Here is a 21,366-nt window from a genome sequence, read left to right as displayed (position 1 = left end):
TTGTTAGCTTTTGCCATCCATAGACAAATCCATGCACAATTCTATTTCTTCTTTCCAACTAACTGTAACGGTGGTTTCAATTGCATCACTCTTTCACGTGATGCTCACTCTGTGGAATCTCCTGATCTGGGATCCTGTCTTTACCTCTTGTCAACTCTTTCTTGGCTTTCTACTTAATCGTTGCCACCATATTTTCAAATGGATAATTTCATAACTCGAGAAGTGACTTTCCCCCTTTTATTTCTCCAAAGCTACTTAATTTATAACCAGCTAAAACATGCATATATTATACCACTAATATATACCTACGTCAGCTATTGTTATTATCTTATTATTTTGAAAGCCGCCGTACCTTATATGGACCATTTTAATTGAAAATGTCAGCAGAAGGCGACAGGCTCGTGATTTAAAAACTTTTCCTTCCCTTCGGATTTTTAACCAGCTTTCATCTACGATTATAGAGAATATTTTATTTTATTGAACTTTTATTATATCAGTGAAAGTTTGACCGCATTATGTAAAATCCTGATATTGGATCACCAATTTTTTCTATAAAAACTATTATTACAAACTCGTTTTTAATATTTCACCAATAAAAATGCTGCAAACACTTATGTGGTATACAGATGCCGAAGTTGTGCAAGAAAATTATGATATCGGTTTATCAATTATCATTTGTCGTTCAAAATTCAAAGTTTTGATTTTCCTATGTTTTACTATACTTGAGGTGTGATAACACCTATTTTTTTAGTACTAAGTTTTTTTCTATGAGTTGTTTGTCCATACATTTTTCTTGTTTACCTAATTTTTTTTAGACACTGTTTATGCTGCAAAGATTCCAATTCATTTTGAAATGTATATTTGGGAAGGCATATCCTGTATCAAACGAACCCCCCTACTATGAATCGTGTTTACCCCCCAAATAGAGTAGGACTTGTTTTTCTAAAAATGTGATAAAATGTTACGAATAGAGTTGTAATATCATATGCATTGTCAACAATATTGAATAACACTATTGCCAGACTGTAAACAAAGATAATGGGGGAGGGTTTGCTTCATGCTGCCACTCTTATAAATGCTGCTCATGCATTGTACAGTAAACTAGTTTATGTATACATCAATACCTACATATAAAACTGCTTTGTATAACATAAAGATAAGACTTGCTCCTAAGATTGTACTTTTTATTCAAGTAAAGCTTACGACTTTGTGCATGTTAAATTTTAGTTTAGCATTTCTTCGTCTTACAACAATCCACACTTGGTACTATTTCTGGTGACTCAGGAGTCCCATGGGATGCATTAGTGTAGTTGCTATGAAGTTAAAGGCAAAAGAAAGAAATGGGATGAAGAATAACTTTTATGTGTGTGATAAAGATGAAGTAAAATAGAGTAAAATAGAATAAAGAAAGTGGACAATATAAAATTGAAATTCAAAATATCTTACACCTAGCCTTAAACAGATATTCAAAATAGAATCGTCCAATAACCAATGGGTTATTGTTAGTTGTCCACACTTTCACAAAGTTAACCCTGCCACTGTATACATCCAGCCTATTGGGATATAAACGTATTATTAGAGTAATATGATACCGGAACTTTATATCTATAATGATGATACATGATTGGATAATTGATCATGGACTTTGGCACTAACACTTATGTTTATATTAAGTTCTTTGTCTTGTTGACATCCTATCTGATTAGTATTCTTATTCTGTTCTATTGCACTGCACGTTGTATTTGGTTATGTTATATTGAAATGGTTACTTAAACATTATAATTCTAATAGGTTATGGGCCCAGGACGCAAACTGTCCTACTTAAGTTAAGCAATTTAAAAGTTAAGCAATGTCTTTTTCGGATAGCGCTCTTAAGTTCGCAAAATTGAATGGCACGAACTACCGGTCATGGGCTTTCAATATGCGGTTATATTTGGAAAGCATGGACTTGTTTGAATTCACCGAAGGTAGTGCGATTGCTCCTAACGACGATGCCGGTGCTGATGTTCGAAGGAGAATCAATTCCTCCGCGAAAAAAGCATGGACGTATATTTGCTTGGCTATCGATCTATTTGCTTGGCTATCGAACCTTGGCTATCAGCAAGTGCACGTGAGAGAAACGGTAATGGCAAAGGAAGCATGGGACGCTTTGAAAAGTCAATTTGCCAGGGAATCATTACTTCAAAAGGTTCGTCTTCGCCAGCAATATTATTCGTCAAAATTTCATGTTGGAGGCAATATGTTGGAGCATATAAACATAAAATCATTACACGATCAACTAAAAGAAATGGGCGCAAGTATCGATGATAAGGAACTGGCAATGACCCTGTTGGCTAGTTTGCCAGATAAATGTAAGCCATTAATAACGGCATTGATGCTGTTGGTGATAATGAACTTTCTTATGAGAAAGTGAAAAACATGATACTAAATGATGAAGACAGAGCCAAAGATTCCGAGACCAGAAAAGAGGATGCATTTTCCGTGCAACGTAACAAGTTTCGAGGTGGGAAACAACGTAGTGGTCAGAATGAGAACATTTTTAATCGAAAGAAAGGCTTTCGTGGCAAGTGTTTCATTTGTAACGAGAAAGGGCATCTAGCAAAAGACTGTCCTCAGAAGAAGACGAAGCAGTTTCCAAACAGTGGCAACTCTTCAATCAATAAGGGAAACAAGTCTGCTCAGCTTGCAGAAAACGAAGAAAATAGCGAGACCGATAATGGTGATGCGTTGATTTCAAATTCATCAAGTATTACAAGAAATTCAGATTGGATTATCGACTCCGGCGCAACGCAGCACATGACTTACGATTTGGAAGGCTTATGCAATTACATAGAATTTAAGCAACCGTGTGTAGTAAACCTTGGAGATAACCGCTCTATTTTAGCGTACGGCAAAGGAACTTATAAGGTAAAAGCTATTCTTTGCGACGGAAACAAAAACATCTCTTTGCAGGATGTATTGTATTTACCTGACATAAATAGAAATTTATTATCTGTTCGAGCGATGGTAAGACTTGGAGCTATTGTTACTTTCGAAAACGATGTTTGTAACATTCGACGAAATTCAAAACTGTTAGCAGTTGGAGAACTACAAGGAAACCTGTACATTTTGAAAATTGTGGAGCATTATATGAATGTTGCAAAAGAGCAAAGCTTTGATTCAGATTTGAATTTATGGCATTGCAGATTGAGACATCTTGGAATAAACAATGTAATGAAACTCGTCGAGAATGATATGGTCGATGGAATAGGCAATGTAACAGGTGAAAATCAGTTTGTGAAGCTTGTGTGTTGGGAAAACAGCATCGTTGCTCTTTTCCAAAAGGCGTTTCACAACGAGCTAAGGAACCGTTCGAAATTATACATAGTGATGTATGCGGATCGATACAAGAGAATTCCATTGGTGGATCTCGATATTATGTCTCCTTTATCGATGACTACATCGATGACTACAACGATGACTACAAGTTTTGGAATAATTCAAAGAGTTTTTCAACTATGCAAAGAATATCTCTGGTAAGCAAGTTAAGATTATACGCACAGACAACAGTGGTGAGTATCAATCAAAAGAATTTGAGTCGTTTTTAAAGGACAATAGTATCACACATCAAACAACTGTTCCGTATAACCCAGAGCAAAACGGAGTTTCAGAACGCATGAATCGTACGATAATGGAATCGGCAAGAAGTATGTTGATGCACTCACGTCTACCCAATAAATTTTGGGTGAAGCTGTAAATACAGCAACTTACATTCGAAATAGAAGTCCAACAATTGCTTTGGACGGTATAACTCCTTATCAGTGTCTATTTGGGATAAAACCTGATGTAAGTAATCTGAAAGTGTTTGGCTGCATAACATATATGCACATTCCTAAAGAGCAAAGGAAAAAGTTGGATGTAAAATCTCTCAAGACGATTTTCATGGGTTATCCTGATGGGACAAAAGGATTTAAGGTGTTTGATCCAATGTCAAAGAAGTTTTATAAAAGTTGTGACGTTATGTTTCTAGAGCAGCAATTTTATAACTTTGAAAACAAACAGCGTGAGCAAAAACTCATTGAAGATGAAGAAAATCGTAATGTACATGATGTTCATGTAAATAGCAATGATGACAGCCAATCAATAGACGATCGAAATGCTGAACATGAAAACGGTAATGTTGATGCAAGAGAAGTAGATGATTGCAATCGAGTGGGAGAAAATTCTTACGAACAGAGATTCATGAATGAAGTTAGACAACTCAAAGGTGAAAGGATACGAAGAGCACCTCAAAGATTTGACGAAGAATGTTATACAGTCAGCGACTTAACTGCAGACATCAGTGAACCCAACAAATATAAAACAAGCAACAACTGGAGAACATGCGAATGAATGGAAGAACGCGATGATCTCAGAATACAATGCGTTGAAAGATAATCATACTTGGGATTTAGTACCTTTACCAGAAAACAAAGCCGTAATCGGGAGTAAATGGGTTTACAAAGTAAAAAGAAAAGCTGATGGTTCAATTGAACGATTTAAGGCAAGATTAGTTGCTCAAGGTTATGCTCAATCATATGGAGTAGATTAAAGATGTGTTTGCTGCAGTAGCAAGATATAATACCATCAGATCATTATTGTGTGGCAACCATGAAGTCATTGGGAAATACATCAAACAGATATAAAACTGCATTTCTTCAAGGAGATTTAGAAGAAGAAATCTATTTACGGCAGCCCGATGGTTTTGTTGACAAAGATCATCCTGAATATGTTTGTAAGCTTGCAAAAGTATATAACTGCGTTAAAGCAAGCTGCAAGGTGCTAGGATACCTCTATCGATAAACATTTGCTTTCAAATGGTTTCAAGAAAAGTTCAGCAGATCGCGTTTGTCATGGGCGAAAGTTTAAAACGACGGCTTTGACGGATGCAAACTTATTAATCCTAAGCGACAAGTTAAAGTAATGACGATATGCTCCATCTCAATTCCCATCATTAGTAAAATAAAAGTCAGGAATTGCAAATAGATATCCATGTTGAAGATCTATGGTGAGATTCATTATGTGCTGGGATGAGTATAAACGAAATCGAAGATTGCGAACATAACCATTAATCAGTACAAATATCTACAAGGAAACATGAAGATTCGACATGTAAAATAGAAAGCAGTCTAACACCACTTAATTTGGAAAGAAGTATGAAGTGTTAAGAAGGTGAGAATCCAGTTAATGAAGCAATATCAAATGGCAATTGGATGCTTAAACTATGCTACATTGATAAGTCGACCCGATTTAGCTGTTGCAGTTGGAACTTTATCAAAGTTTACAAAACCAGGACTAGAGCATTGTTTGAGCCAAGCTGCTGTAGAAAACGACAAAGCAAAATGCTCGACCTGAGGGATTGAGGTGAACAGAAGAATCAAGCGTGTTAAGAGAATGCCTGGAGAACTGGCAAGAGATGCAGGACTTTCATCAGAAGAAGAAATTGTGCGCATTATGAAGAATGACGAGAATTTGATCGTCTTCAACATGAGATGTCAACCCGTTTTTCACGACTAAAAGACCTGAACAATAAATTTGGATTTTGTCGGACGTTAAGACTCTTCTATCTGGCACAGATGAGGATGCAATTCGTCAAAATTGTGCAGATTTTGCAAATTTCTACAACACGGACATCAATGGCTACGAACGTTTCTTCGAAATTGGTGATTGAAGAATGCTGCTCCTTAACCGAACTGAAGCTCTACCAGAAACTCCCTTGGATCTTTTTGGTTTTATTGTGTTTTATGGAGATGACGTATTTCCGCATTTGCGAATTTCACTACAAATTTTGTTAACAATAGCAGTTTCAATTGCAAGTTTTGAGCGGTCGTAAGAAAAATTAGAAACAAAAAATTTCGATAACGTGATTGACCAGTTTGCGACAGTGAAATCAAGAAAAATAAATCATTGTAGACTATATGAATTATCTTTGACAATGACTGAATGAGTCATATGCAATAAATTGTATAGTATTGCTTCTTCATTAAATATAATGGTACATTGAAATGTGAACTTTTTTCCGTATACAGTAAGGTATACAATGTTATTGTAAATAAAATGCGATTAAACACGCAGGAGGGCGCCAGTTTTATAGTTTGCCCCGGGCGCAAAATACCTTGGCTACGCCTCTGATATACCACACACACCCAATTAACGTTCTAGTTACGTCTCTAAAAATAGACGTAGAACATCAAATGTGATTGTATAGTTATCTAGCTGTGATATCTCTATTTACTGGTGTATATCAATTTATACTAAGGGATGCAGATGGCTACATCACAAAACCTAACAGGTAACACAAAAGAAAAACGCCGGTGCACAACGCCATGCAGTCTGCACAGCGCTTTGTGATTGAAATTATAATAACTTTTATTGCAATATCAATGGTCAATAGCCAACAGTCAGTAGTAAAGGGTCAATAGTCAAATGTCCATAGCTAATAGTCAATAATCTTTAGTCAACAGTTCATAATCCACAGTCTAGTCAACACCTCCATGCCTATACGAGTCAAAGGTCTGTGACACCTGAACACCCTTTAAGCTATCCCACCAACGCTATACCAGGTAGCAATTTGTTTACCATGAGCCTACTGCAGTTTTGTCCGCCATTAGTTCACTCTTGTTTTGGATGCAGTCATACTTTAAAGCCTAATTGTATGATTGGAAATCCACCTTTCATTCTCGTTGTCGTCTCAAGAATGCAAAGAGAAAATCACACAGTTTCTGACAGCAGGAGGGAAATGTTTATTTTCACGTCAGCAAGTGTTGTATTAAAATGAGACAGCCGTATTTCAGCCCCCAAATGACTGTTAATCTGCAGTGGATACAGCAACATTTAAAAACTGAACATTTTGAATTTCTGAAAATTTTTTTCCAATCGTCTAATTTGTAAATTAGGCATGGACATAGCTCTGAAAATGGCTGATAGACAGTGATTTTGGCATTTGGATATATTGGTTGTTAATAGCATTTTTTAGTATCTTTGATATCAGTTTAGTTGTACTGCTTTAAAACTGAAAGAAAAAGAGGTAACCGAAGATTATTTGTATTACTTGACGACCGTTTAATAAATATTTATGTTACTGTTTGTATTGCAGACACATTCATTCAATTCATCCTTTATCCGCATTTTATCCCCTTATCCGCGTTTTATCCCCTCATCACCGTTTTATCCCCCCCCCCATCCGCATTTTATCCTCTCATCCGCATTTTATCCCTTGATCCGCGTTTTATCCCCTCATCCGCGTTTTATCTGCCATCCGTATCCGCAGGTTCATCCGCCATTCGTATCCGCATTTTATCCTAACCTTATAAAAACATGTGTCTTGGATGAGATTTGAATTTGAATGTATGTAATTTAATGACTAGGAGTTACTATCGCAAGGAAGTGCTGCCCTCCACCAAGTAAGGTAAAACAGTTTGGAAACTGCTATTGCGTGTTTTCCATCATTTATCATCTGCCATAAACAATACAATAATGAATGGTAAAAATAAAAATACAGCAAGAAACCGCAACAACTCGTATACTTTATCATTGCATAAAGACAAGCTAATTGTGTCATCTTTTATTTTCAAATTGTCATGTAATTCAATTTATAGAAGTAGATGCAAGAAGTAACACTGTATGTATGTATAATTATGCTAATTTCAAAATGGAATAATTGGATGAACAGTTTTCAAAGCTCATTTTACAAAATTTGCATATTGTCATTTAGAACTCGGCCAATAACAATTAAATCATGTTAACCGAGCTTAAATTTGATTTTGTAAAATATGATTCTGTAAAAGCCACATGGTTGATGTAAAAATTGTGGACATTTGAACAGATTTTAACCTTGAAAAGTTTTTTGACTTTGAAAAGACATATGGTTCCCGTTGAAAATGTTTCATATTTATCAAAAGCTTAAAGTTTTGTTTGCTTAAATATTTTAAGACAATTCACAATTCTGATTTTGTTCTTTAGGTTGAAATAAAACACGGCATGATTTCTTGTTTGATTTGTGTCACTTTCTTTTACACTGCTTTTTGTGAAGCTCATTCGCCTTATTAATTGTAACCTGAGAGATAATTTAGTCTAGAGCAAATCAATTTTTTGCAATACAACCAATACAATATGATGCATGGTTTACTCGCCGTTTAATCATGATCGTGACTAAAACACCACACGAGTACATACGAGTACATACGAGTACATACGAGTAACATACGAGTACATACGAGTAACATACGAGTACATACGAGTAACATACAAGTACATACGAGTAACATACAAGTACATACGAGTAACATACGAGTACATACGAGTGACATACGACTATTTTCTGGTCAACAAATGAGAAACAACACAATTTCTTCAATACATTGATATTTGCGTTTATTTTTCCTTGTATTTGTGTGGACTTTGGGGCAACCATTTGATGGATTTAAATGCTGAAAAGGTATTTTACTTTCATACTACATTCATTGTATGTTTTAGTTGAATTTGTTATAGATATTTTATCGATGCGATTTGCCAGTATTTGAGCGCTTTTGAAGCACTTTCACCTAGGAAATACATATTTATGAAAGCGATTATACATTCATTTTGACTCTGAAGATGACTACCGCTAAGGTTGTCGAAACGTCAGTCAACAACAACAAAACAGTCCGTCTCAGGACTATACGTAACAGTGCAACTCTCATTTAATTCAAATATATATAATGTACATTTATTTCATGTAGCACGTTTTGAAAGCATTATTTATACGTTGTTTATTTAATCGCTTTCATAAATATGTATTTCCTAGGTGAAAGTGTTTCAAAAAGCGCTCAAATACTGGCAAATCACATCGATAAAATATCTATAACAAATTCAACTAAAACATACAAATGAATGTAGTATAAAAGTAAAATACCTTTTCAGCATTTAAATCCATCAAATGGTTGCCCCAAAGTCCACACAAATACAAGGAAAAATAAACGCAAATATCAATGTATTGAAGAAATTGTGTTGTTTCTCATTTGTTGACCAGAAAATAGTCGTATGTCACTGTATGTACTCGTATGTTACTGTATGTACTTGTATGTTACTCGTATGTACTCGTATGTCACTCGTATGTACTCGTATGTTACTCGTATGTACTCGTATGTACTCGTGTGGTGTTTTAGTCACGATCGTTTAATCATAGCATTCCAATTTCTATCCAATCGGCATGCACAAACGGACGCACAGTTCACCTTATATGGAGGTGAGTGCTTCAATGCTCAATCGATCTCGTCAGTCATACGTTTTCATCATAAAATTAAAAGATAAATTCCTTGCCATTTTGAATGAAAACATTTTTTTGATTCTTTTAAATGTCTTGATTGTTTTGATTCTTTTGAGTTTTTAAAATGCTTTTTGATTAAAAGTATGATACGTTGTTTACTCCACCGAACAATCGTCCGCATGTTTACAAACGTAGAAACGGACTATATTATAAAACTGTAGTTTTGTTTCCATTATTTCCTTTATAACATTTTGATAGAACCTTTTTTCCGATGATTCTGTGCGACTTCGATAAAATGATGTATAGTTATCGCAAAGAGCAAACGTTTCATCATATTCATAATTCATATTTCATGGTTGAACTCGCACCATGCGTTTAAATTATTTTTGACGTTTTGTTAAATCCACACCGATATTTCAAGTAATAATAAAAGCTCGAACGAAAATAAATACATGCTTACACTATATTTTCCTCACCGTCTGACCATAGAGCGCAAGATAAAAAATGTGAACCGAGCTGGCTAAATACGGCACGGTGAATCGATTTCATGTGTTTTTCGCCAAACGAGATATGTGTAACTGATGTCGGTAATCACTCGATTTTGGTATCTACTGTATAACGTTGTTTAGGCCGCATATCTATTCGGATTCCAGACATTTAAAATCAAAGAGAAACTGACAGGAGTTCCGAAAGGTTCTACCTTATTGTGATTGTTCTTCCCCCCTCATTCCGTAAAATTCCCCCCCGGAAATGTTAACAGACAGACACAAATCGAGATTTTACCTCTATATAGGTCGAGTAGAGGAATGGGCCGAGACATGTCAAGATATGACGCTGATGCGTGGCAGCAACTATTTTGGGAGTTACTTATGTGTAAACTTGATAACATTTTTATAGTTCCTATAGTTTTCCGTGATAGTAAAACCATATTTTTAAAACAAATACATTTTATTCTTTGCAATTTGTGCTTTTCACTTTACTTTTCAAGATTGTCGTATAGACATTTTAGAGTTGTGAAAGTTTATGATATTGGATAACGTATTTTTGTTCTATACGTATTTGCTATAAAATACTTCATTCAAATCACCTTGAAGAGTATTGTGATTGTAAAACCTCTCATGCATTAGGAAATAAAACACTCAGCTCATCAAGAAAAAGCTTTCCAATCGTGAGAAAGTGTAAGTTATAATCTATCCAGTTTGCAGACTATAAATAGGTAAACTGAGGCGGTAATGTTGATTCGATGCGTCGAAGTAGAAGTAGTAGATCAAGTTTGGATGTTTTGGTAGAGTGCGGTGTAACACTAAAATAATTCGACAGTTGCATGTTCACATCATTATTCCTTTCTGCTATTTCCTAATATTTATTTTATTACTTGATTAAAGTTATCATTTTTAGCTTTCGATTTTGTATAGTTTAATAGTCTTAAATAGTAAATATTTTTGTTAGCTAATTTCAACACGTTTATTGAAATTTTACAAGCAACGACCCGATATTAATGATAATTTATTGTGGAAGCTACTTTTTTCTCCACCCCCCACATGTCTTCAGATATCTATCTAATTTTTCAGCATACACACCATTTAAATGCTTCTTAATGCATAGTACGCATAATGCTAATTGATGAGCGCTATGTAGTTGTATTTTACATTTTAAAATTTAGAAACGGCTTGTGTGATGAAGAGGCAATCTTTCCGTCAACATATGCTTTGTTTTGCCTGACTGAGAGATATCCGAGTTTATTGACGATCTTTGAGTAAGCTTAAATGATGTGTTAGCTGTTGTTTTTGGGATATGGACGTTTTTACCTCGAATCTTTCCAAGGAATGCTAAAAATGTGCGTCTATAGTCTGTTAATCTTAACGAGTACAAGATGGGATTCGCGACAAAATTCATTAGTAAAAGCGGATAAAGCAAATAAGAAAGATTGATATTGTCGTAGTGTCCTGGAAACGTGGTAATAAAGAAAATTGCGGTTAGAAGGACCACAGTTTTCGCCATATTTCTGTGTTTGTTATTGTGTCTGCAATCATCTTTTGTGTTTCGGCCGCTGCGAATAATCTGAGTGGTAACTTGATGTTCAAGATAAGCTGAACGAGTGTGAGGAAATGCAGAAAAGCAATGCGCGCCACCCAAAACTTTCTGAAGTGTTTATCGAAGGGCGGAAATCTGTGTATTATATAACAAAAACCAACAGGGATCGAGAGCAACCATACCCCGATACAGGATGACAGAACGTTGGGTGTTGTAAACATAAAACGACTTTTTAGTGGGTGTTTTGTAAGCACAAAGATCTGCATAGAAAAGAAAGTCAGGAATAAGAAAGATGCACCAATACTGAATGAACAACCAAATTGAACAATGTTCTCGTAAAGTATTCTCTCGCTGCATGTAAAATTGATGATGTTGAACTCGTAGTAATCCAGCCATTGGAAAAAACAAGTAACGCACGAAAGAAAATCAGCGATAGCCAGGTTTAAGATTGTTATCCACGGTCCTTTGCGCAAGATCCTTAATGGGTCAAATACTATAGCAAGAGTAACCGCTAAGTTAAGGAGAGCTCCGATCACGGCAACCGAGATAATAATGATGACCAGATTCTTTCGTTGTTGTCTTGATAGAAGAAAACCGCCCTTTAGAAAACAAAAATAACAATGAATGTGTTGTTGCGTAATGTATTCCTAAAACCAATCAATTTCTTTCTTACATAGCGATTCAGTAATCAGCTTCACCATGTCACGTACAGTGGAAAATGAAATGCATCCCATTGAAGTTGAGCGTTCAACAGAAATATTTTTCACTTTCGTTATGACGTTCCATGGACATATAGCGGTATGTTGCTAAGTATGCAACATAACATTTCTGTCAATATACCTAAGGGGAAATTTCGTGCTAATCAAATATCTCTAAATCAATATAAATCAAAGTTGCCTATATTTACTAGTCTACATGTTCTTTTGCAAATTGTGACATAATCGTCATTTGTACTTTAAAAAACCAGGAAATTTGAAGTATGTTTTTTCAGCTAATTATAGTTATGTAATTTATATTTGTTTTAACATAACACATTAGACGAAATTGTACGGATGTTTTCGTTATGCTTTTTTTGCAAAGGCATTTTTAAATTTATATGTTTTCTATTTTAAATATTTAGCCTTCTGAGTAAAGTTTGTGTCACAAGCAGTAGGCTGCTTACTATTGGTGGTGTGCAATCATCTTGATTTTTTAAAGAAATGTAACACTTAAATTATTTCTCTTATGAAGCAAAGGGAGTCATCTTTTGCCTTTTCTTGTTAATTATACCCTGCATTTATCAAAGTATTTACAGTGTGTATGTACAAAGTTCTGTAAGCATTTCTCGGGCTAAGTGTTTACATGTTTTGTAAGTAAATTTATAATTGCTTTAACCAATACATTATGAACTGCATTGCTGGATGCAGTTGTCGATGTGCCTCTGCATGGAAAATGGTCTACTTCTAGAAGAACATGGTGAATCTTAGAGGTTGTGGAGGGTTTTTGCGGTCCAAAACCTCAATAAAAGCAAGGTCTCTATCTGATAAACTGCTTCTATTATCTATTCAATGTGGTGATTGTACGGTTTGACGAGTTTGTGTAGCAATACTGCTTCCAAATTTTCGTATTTTATCAATAATAATTTTTTCAATTTTATCAATAATAATTTAATAAAGTATTTTATCAATCGTATTTTATCAAATTTTCGTAATTCATCTTAATTCTGATGATGACGCTCTTTCCAAAACGCTGTTGTTAGTTTATTCCGCAGAACTAAAAATTATTCAGCCATGGAAAAGTAAAAATGCAACCTGACGCACTTTCACATGATGAGAATAAAATGTGAAAACAAGACGTATTGTTTTATTATTGATGAAGGATATTCAGTCCAAACATCCCTAATGAATATATTGCTGAGCGATATTTTAAAGTAAGTATCCCCCATCCCTATAATTGAAGGAGATACGTCAGTAAACGTCGCAGTGATAACAAAAGATCACAAGGCAACCATGTTATCATATTAGTTATACAGTTAATGTAGTCAATTTGATTCCCTGAAATGTATAGCTAATTGTACCCTGCTCATTCACATTCGTTAGTTGTCATGAATGTCGCTGCAAACAACTTTAGTGTCAGTTATAAAAAATATTAAATGTTTTCGTTTGAGTCTCTTTCTTTCTCGTTATTTAATTTAAACAAAAGAAGTTGAAAATTTAAGCTACTTTTAACACATAACTAAAGTGCAAAAAATTAGATAAAGCCCGATAAAATGGAACTATATCTATTCAATTTAACTCATATTAATGAAAAATAATATATTTAAGTATTGCATTTACACTCGGAGAAATACACCATGAGGTTATACTAGCCACTTTTATGGATATATATATTTTGATACACGTATATATTTTGTCGAGTTAGCGAGGTTTCTTTTGTGTTTGAAAAGTGATTGTCCAAAAACTCTGGTAATGGATACGCAGATGTATATCACAACTGCATGGGCTAAATTACCTCCACGCGAGATTTGTTTATTGACTAAAATATTTTATCAAAAACTCGTTGTTTTTGCTAATCTGCCCAATACTTTAATTTTTTCTACATATTTTCATGCGCGCTTACCTTTGATGTCGTTGATGTGTTTGTTCCATTTGCCAAATCACTGTTATTCTTGTGTGTTGGGAATTTTGAATTAGTAGCGTTTGTCGGCATACTGCTTCCGCTTAATAAGGTAACTCCAATAAACAACAGAACAAGGTTCAATGATTTCATTTTTATTTACCCAATAGTATTTTTTTGGTACACCTTAAACGATAATTTGAGATCGGAATTCTTTCTCATTCTATAGTACATCTATTTTGGCACGCGTTCCTTTCGTCTTCGAGCTTAAAACACGCAGGTTACTCATGACGTATGCCGTATGAACAGCCAATGAGAAGCGGAATTACTAAACCTCTTATGTTGTCGTAAAATGATGTTAAAACTGCTGACATTAATCTAGCAATGGCATGTGTTGATTGCTATTAAGATAAAAAACACATGTATACTGCTGTTTTTTATTTTGATTGCGGGAATTTCGCCAAGAATTAGCATTATTTAAAAACCAGTATTTACCAGTAGCGTTGCATGTATTCTTTATCTTCCTGATTCATTAAAGTTCGCCTTTTGATTATTATTTGTACACAGAATGAATTTTTTCGCGACATACCTACTTTAAGATTCTCATAAATGAATTGCAAAACGTATTGATTACACAACCTTGATTGTTTATATTGCAAATATCCTTTAAAAGTCTCAACAGTCATGATTTCTAATCCCGTGATCGAATGTAAAGAAATCTCAATGAGCTCGAGACCGCAAATAAATATTGTTTGTAAGGTTCAACGCATTTTTTCCATGTATTAATGTTTTGCATATAACAGATGGCTTTACGAGTGTTCGGAAAGAGCCATATTTTTCTACATATTTAAATGTTGAAATGATGATTTTGTTAAGGTTTTAAGATTTTTCCAAGCTTTTGTACATTGAGATTATCAATAAGCACAAATATTCCTTTATCATAATGCCCAGTTTGAAAAACACTGCCTGGCATTGATTCAATCAAAACGTTTTATGTACGTGCACACATAAATCAGGATTTCGTGAGAGTTTATTGTTTAATGGCAGACGTTAACAAACTGTCCATGAAAACACAGTCCTTTAGTTGACTTATCTTGATCACAACGGGAATGATGTCTGAAAGTCACGATCTAAATCTATCTGTAATACCCCCATTGATATTTTTGTTGACGTTGCATAATATATGCGGTCTCGTTTCATTTAAGATGTGCACGTTTTCTATTCACACAAAATTTGCTCTTAATTATGTGAATGTGAGGCTGGTGTTTGGTCAAAGTGGAGCAATGAAAATGTTGCTTCATATTTACCCGTTCGAAATGTTGGGATTTAAGGGTTAGTGCAAGTTTGTGGTTTGACGTGCATGGCAAGTAAAAACTCTCATGCATTAGGAAATAAAACACTCAGTTTATCAAAAAAGGCTTTCCAGTCGTGAGAAAGTGTAAGTTATAATGTATCCAGTTTGCAGACTATAAACAGGTAAACACAAGCTGTAATGTTGATCCAATGCGTCGAAGTAGAAGTAGTAGATCAAGTTTGGATGTTTTGTAGAGTGCGGTGTACCACTAAAATAATTCGACAGTTGCATGTTCACAAACTAAAGAAAAATATCGTGTATAAAATACTTCTCTCATAAAGGAAGCATAATAAACTATAAATCAATAATTAAAATTCAAAAGATTTTGTTCGTTGAGAGATCATTATTGTTTTATAGATTTGAAATTATAAACTCTATATGTATAAATTATAACACACGTAACTACTATAAATAGAACTTATATTTATACTTGTTACACGAATAACGACTATATATTACCCCGACATGCATAACCTACTCATGCATTTTAGAAGCATTTAATCAAAGCCTTTCACTACACGTTGTTAAAAATATGAGAAGTTCATAAAACACGACGTAAGAAAACGACGTTTGAAGATTAATGTTGGCATCATTGAACGAACAACATATAATTAAAATTTTTAAAGATCTTGTATTAACGTCATATAATTCTTTTGATATGCTACCAGCCGTTCGCTAACCTTACCCCCTACCTTTTTTGTGCATAAAATTAGATTGATTGTTTGTAATAATAATTTCTATTGCCCTTATTAATAAATAAAACAGACGACACTGCTGTTAGCTAATTAACGCGACAATTACATACCGTGAAATGAGCTTATTTAGCTCAACGTGCAATCTGATCAGCAACGAAGTTTCTACTATCTGAAAAAATGTAACACATTTTATAAAACATCGTATACAGAGACTTTTGAAAATGTGCAAAAGGATGTTTTTGTCGGAACCTGAAAAAAAGAATCATGTTAACACATAGCTACTAATGCAGTTAAATATTTAGCTTTCTAAGTTAATTATTTAGCTTTCTAAGTTAGTTAGTTTTTTAAGTTAAATAAGCTTTTAAAATGCTATTTAAATATTGGGGAGGAGGGAGTGATTAAATGTTCTTTCGTGCACTGTATAATTCATCCTGGTAAGTGGTAACTATACAACGATTTTTAAAAGTAGGTTTAATTTGGATGAAAAAAAACTCTTAACGAAAGTTTCATATTGGTCTTCATTATTTGAGAAAACATTTTTTTTGAGTTTATTGAAAATTTGTCATCATTTGACATGCATCTGTTTTCTTCAATATTTAGTTCAATATTGAGTATTTTTTCCTTTTGCACTTTAAATTGTTCGCTCGTAGTGGATACTTAAATCCTTTTGAACCTTTCTCTTCATTCAATTATATTCAAAAATGTGTTTGGTTATGTTTTGAAACATCCCAAGATCCGTGTAGTCCAATTACGTGCTGCTTCTAAATTAGCGTTCATTTACGTTATTTGAAAAGGCTGTTAAAGATATCTAGGCTCTTGTGGTTATCCAGCTGACTCAAAAGAAAGTTGTGAAAGGGAATAGTCAATCTTTAAAAATTTGAAACAGCCATGCCAGGCAGAAACACCTTTTGAAAACCATCTGTTAAGAAATAGCAGTTAAATACCACCTTTTGCGTTCTTTTTGTTGCTTTACTTGATTTTAAATTTTTCTCCGCGTTAGCGCGATCTTGGCACTTATAGCTACCAAGGAAATATTTTTTTAGAAATATAAAGTGAAAGAATTTTCTATATTGTACTTTTCTTGTCTTTCATTAATCTTTGAAAACTGCATAGTTCTAAATTTAGGAAATATTATTGGAATCAATAATGAACTCGACATTTTAGGAAAGAGATACGAGACTAATAATGATGAATTTCAAATAAATTCGAAATGTAACTTTTTAAAACTTTTCTCGTCTTTGCATGTTTTTCTTAGCTATTGAGTTCAATATTGACCTGGTCTTCGCTGTGTGTTTCCTTTTACTCCAATGAATTGTTCTTTTAAGAATCGTTGTAGCATAGCAGGATAAACTGTAGAGTGCTGAATGCATAAAGAACTGTTAATAACTCCCAGTAATTTGAAAACGTATTTGACTTGGACAAGTAATTAATTTGAAGATGCAAATGAAATCACTGAAGCCAATGGGTCGGAGAAAGCTTAGTTGGAGCATGCATGCACACGAAACGTTGTATGATCCGTGCAGTCCAAAACAGGCTGTTTTGAATTGGCGTCCTTTCATATTTGTTTTTTGGTTGCACTTTAGAATGACTGTTGTGACCAACCAGCTCACTTGTATAATAGCATTTAATAAATAAACCACCCATCTCCATGGGCACAAAAGGGCTTCCTAAAAAAAAAGTTATGGAGAAAACCACATGCGAAAACCATTAGTGATATAGTAATCTTGTAAATGTTTTCTTAGTACTACGACGTTTCACCTGTCCAAGGAAAACATTTTAATTGAGAAATGCGAGGAACGTTGAAAAACGGCGATAAGAAGTGTATGAGTGTGTAGATTAAAATATGGACATGATTCAATGAAGAGACATGAGATATAAGTCTGGAGAAGGATAACAAAATAAGATGGATATATAAAAAAAGAGCAACAAATGTGTTGCGACAATAGTATGGCAGGAAGGAAGACGTGAAATAAACAAAAAATCAAAGAAACCGTTTGAAATTCAAAACATGTTATTTAATACGAAAACACCCAGAGGTAAAATACACTGGGGATGACGAGTCAAGTCATGAAGAGGAAACCAGAAAACACAGAGGAAGAAATTGATAAAAATACATACATGTTGAGAAAACAAACGACTCGAGAGAACTTGGTAAAAAGGATGAAATAACGATATGATCATGAGTGCAACTAAACCATTTATTAAGACACTTTGCGTTTAAATGACACGTTTCAACTGGTTAAATATCAAGCTAAGTACTTTTTTGTGAAATAGTTTGTGTCAAGGTGGGCAATATAGTCGACCACAGTCTCCTCTTCGTCGGGGACTTTTCTTTTCCCATTTTTTAAAGTCATCGATTGACGTCTTTCTCTTGTCTGTTTTTTCAAAACCTCTCATTGCATTGTTTTCGTTTTCTTCATCCTCAACACTCCAGAACCATTTTGGTTTGGCCAAACTCGTGGCAACATTCAAAATGAGGATCAAAAGAAGAACACTCACGCTCTTATTCAACACCATGATTCTTCACAGACTCTTGAAATACTTCTTATTACGCACAAGAACATGTGATACAAAAAAGCTATGATCACCATTTTATAGCAAGAGGTTCTGCAGGTGGTTTTCTCAAATTACATGCACACAAGCAAACACTAAAGGACTCTAGTTTAGAAACAGCATGGTATTGGACAACACGGACAATTAAACGCTTTGTATGCATATGGATGCTGTCAAAACAAAATAACCTTTTTCAAACCCTTGCTTCATTTCAGTGTTGTCATTAATTAGTTTTTTAAGTTAAATATTTAGCTTTCTAAGTTAATTATTTAGCTTTCTAAGTTAATTAGTTTTTTAAGTTAAATAAGCTTTTAAAATGCTGTTTAAATATTGGGGAGGAGGGAGTGATTAAATGTTCTTTCACGTACTGTATAATTCATCCTGGTAAGTGGTAACTATACAACGATTTTTAAAAGTAGGTTTAATTTGGATGAAAAAAAACTCTTAACGAAAGTTTCATATTGGTCTTCATTATTTGAGAAAACATTTTTTTTGAGTTTATTGCAAATTCGTCATCTTTTGACACGCATCTGTTTTCTTAAATATTTAGTTCAATATTGAGTAATTTTTCCTTTTGCAATTGAAATTGTTCGCTCGGAGTGGATACTTAAATTTTTTTCAACCTTTCCCTTCATTCAATTATACTCAAAAATGGGTTGGTTATGTTGTAAAACATCCCAAGATCCGTGTAGTCCAATTACGTGCTGCTTCTAAATTAGCGTTCTTTCATGTTGTTTGAAAATGCTGTTAAAGATATCGAGGCTCTTGGGGTTATCTACCTGACTCATAAAAAGTTGTAGAAAAAAACAGTCAATCTTTAAAAATAAAAAACAGCCATGCCAGGCAGAAACATATTTTAAACCCCATCTGTTAGGAAATAACAGTTAAATACCATCTTTTACGTTCTTTTTTTTGCTTTATTTGATTGTAAATTTTTCTCCGCGTTAGTGCGATCTTGACACTTATAGGTGCGAAGGTAGTATTTTTATAGATATATTAAGTGAAAGAATTATCTATATTGCACTTCTTCTATCTTTCATTAATCTTTGAAAACTACATAGTTCTGAATTTAGGAAATATTAATGGATCAGTAATGAAGTCAACATTTAAGGAAACACATACAAGACTAATAATGATGGATTTGCAATAAATTCGAATTACAACTTTTAAAACTTCTTTGACTTTGCGTATTTTTCTTAGTTATTGAGTTCAATATGTACCTAGTCTTCGGAGTGGGTTTACTTTTATTCTAATGAGTTGTGCTTTTAAGAATCATTGTAGCAAACCAGGATAAACTGTAGAGTGCTGAATGCATAAAGAACTGTTAACAACTCCTAGTAATTTGAAAGCGTATTTGACTTGAAAAACTTTTTAATTTGAAGATACAAATGAAATCACAAGTGGGTCAAAGAAAGCTTAGTTGGAGCATGCATGCGCATAAAACGTTGTATGATCCGTGCAGTCCAAAAAACAGGCTTTTTTGAATTGGCGTCCTTTCATATTTGTTTTTTGTTGCACGTTACATTGACTGTTGTGATCAACTAGCTGACTTGTAATAGCGTTCAATAAATAAACTATCCATCTCCATGAGCACAAAAGGGATGCCTCTTTCGTAAAAAAAAATTATGGAAAAATCACATGCGAAAACCTTTAGTTATGAAATAGTGGACGTTTTGTGAAATATCTTGTAGCATATCTTGAAGTCGGTAATATGAAGTAATTCATGAGTTGTAAAGATTCATCGTAATAAGTTAGAGTCGTTTTCTTCTAGTCCTGATTTTAAATGATGACTTTACTTCAGCGAAACCAAGATGGTTGCGGAATGTTGACGATGGAGAAAACGAAAAGAATAAAATGAGAGGTTATGAAAAAACAGACAAGGGAAAAACGTCAATTGATGCCTTTAAAAAATCAGATAAGAAATTTCAGAGAATGGGAATCGAATATAGCCGATCATTTTGCCCATATTGACTCAAGCTACTTTACAAAAAAAGAGTTAGCCTGATATTGCATTTGTTAAGATATGTTAATTAAATGTAAAATATTTTGTCTTAACAATTGGTTTAATTGACCTCATGTCGTTGTTTCATTTACCGTTTTACCCGGTTAAGCATTCATGTTTTAAATTTTCCCTCAAGTTATTCCTTTTCTCATCAGGTGTATTCATAATAACACCAATTCCCTCCTTGAATCTCTGTTTTCTGGTGTCCTTTTCATATAGTTCAGTTGACTCACCACTCAATACTTTTACCTCAAGGCTTTTCTCTCAACATAATATTTATACTTTCAATTCTTATAATAATGTTCCTATCCCTTATTCCAATAAATTTACAGTGGTATAGCAATTCCGTTTTGTGCAACATAAGTCCCAATACATTGCCAAAACTTCCCATCCTTTGTCTACCAGAAGCAGTCAACATGCCTCGCAACCGAGAATATGCCACATATCTATCCACATGATGTAAAATAAATTTTTTAGTTAAAACAACTTAGAGCAAATTTCTCAACAACTCAAGTTAAAGAACAACATGAATTAATGAAGAAACTGCAAGTAAGCAGATATGCATGGAATACGCATATTCACACATTACAAATCTTTCTTCGTACCAACTGTCAAATATGGAGACTAATCTGCTACCAAAGGGTTTTAAATTTTCAATGCCACCTGATAAGATAACGTGAGGCTGTATGAAGTGAGTTTGAAAGTCTGTGGTTAGGGACGGCACTAGAACGCTCATGGGAGAGGGGGATTATATTCATATATTCAGTTGTGCCCGACGGACTTCTTTAGAAAACCAAATCACTTTCAAAATAAATCACTCGCTTACAACTGAATATTTGAATAAACCCCGTCCCCTCAATTACCATTT

General features: G+C 34.1%; 2 protein-coding genes and 1 long non-coding RNA gene across 3 annotated transcripts; 2 read left to right on the top strand and 1 right to left on the bottom strand.

Moving 5' to 3' along the window:
- The first annotated feature begins 1,849 nt into the window (after nucleotides 1–1,849).
- Nucleotides 1,850–2,413, top strand: LOC124453408. The gene has a single exon (XM_047004230.1). It carries the CDS (start codon nucleotides 1,850–1,852, stop codon nucleotides 2,411–2,413), a length of 564 nt encoding a protein of 187 aa, XP_046860186.1.
- An 8,828-nt stretch (nucleotides 2,414–11,241) lies between these two features.
- Nucleotides 11,242–14,091, bottom strand: LOC124453407 (type-1 angiotensin II receptor-like). Its single transcript, XM_047004229.1, has 2 exons — nucleotides 13,898–14,091; nucleotides 11,242–11,898 (listed from the first exon to the last, which is right to left on the bottom strand). Exons 1-2 carry the CDS (start codon nucleotides 14,045–14,047, stop codon nucleotides 11,242–11,244), a joined length of 807 nt encoding a protein of 268 aa, XP_046860185.1. The 5' UTR covers nucleotides 14,048–14,091.
- A 4,734-nt stretch (nucleotides 14,092–18,825) lies between these two features.
- LOC124453774 lies at nucleotides 18,826–20,551 on the top strand. Its single transcript, XR_006951183.1, has 2 exons — nucleotides 18,826–18,880; nucleotides 20,298–20,551. It is a non-coding gene; the product is annotated as an uncharacterized LOC124453774 (long non-coding RNA).
- The last annotated feature ends 815 nt before the right edge of the window (nucleotides 20,552–21,366 follow it).

This window comes from Xenia sp. Carnegie-2017, unplaced genomic scaffold, assembly GCF_021976095.1.
Source record: "Xenia sp. Carnegie-2017 unplaced genomic scaffold, XeniaSp_v1 HiC_scaffold_25, whole genome shotgun sequence".
NCBI lineage: Eukaryota > Metazoa > Cnidaria > Anthozoa > Malacalcyonacea > Xeniidae > Xenia > Xenia sp. Carnegie-2017.
This window is presented reverse-complemented; position numbering and strand designations above follow the sequence as displayed.

Excerpts from the sequence above, each read along its gene's own strand:
- LOC124453408 (XM_047004230.1), top strand. The coding sequence starts at position 1,850 with ATGTCTTTTTCGGATAGCGCTCTTAAGTTCGCAAAATTGAATGGCACG.
- LOC124453407 (XM_047004229.1), bottom strand. The coding sequence starts at position 14,047 with ATGAAATCATTGAACCTTGTTCTGTTGTTTATTGGAGTTACCTTATTA. Across the intron at positions 11,899-13,897 it reads ACACATCAACGACATCAAAG|GGCGGTTTTCTTCTATCAAG; the intron begins GTAAGCGCGCAT and ends TGTTTTCTAAAG.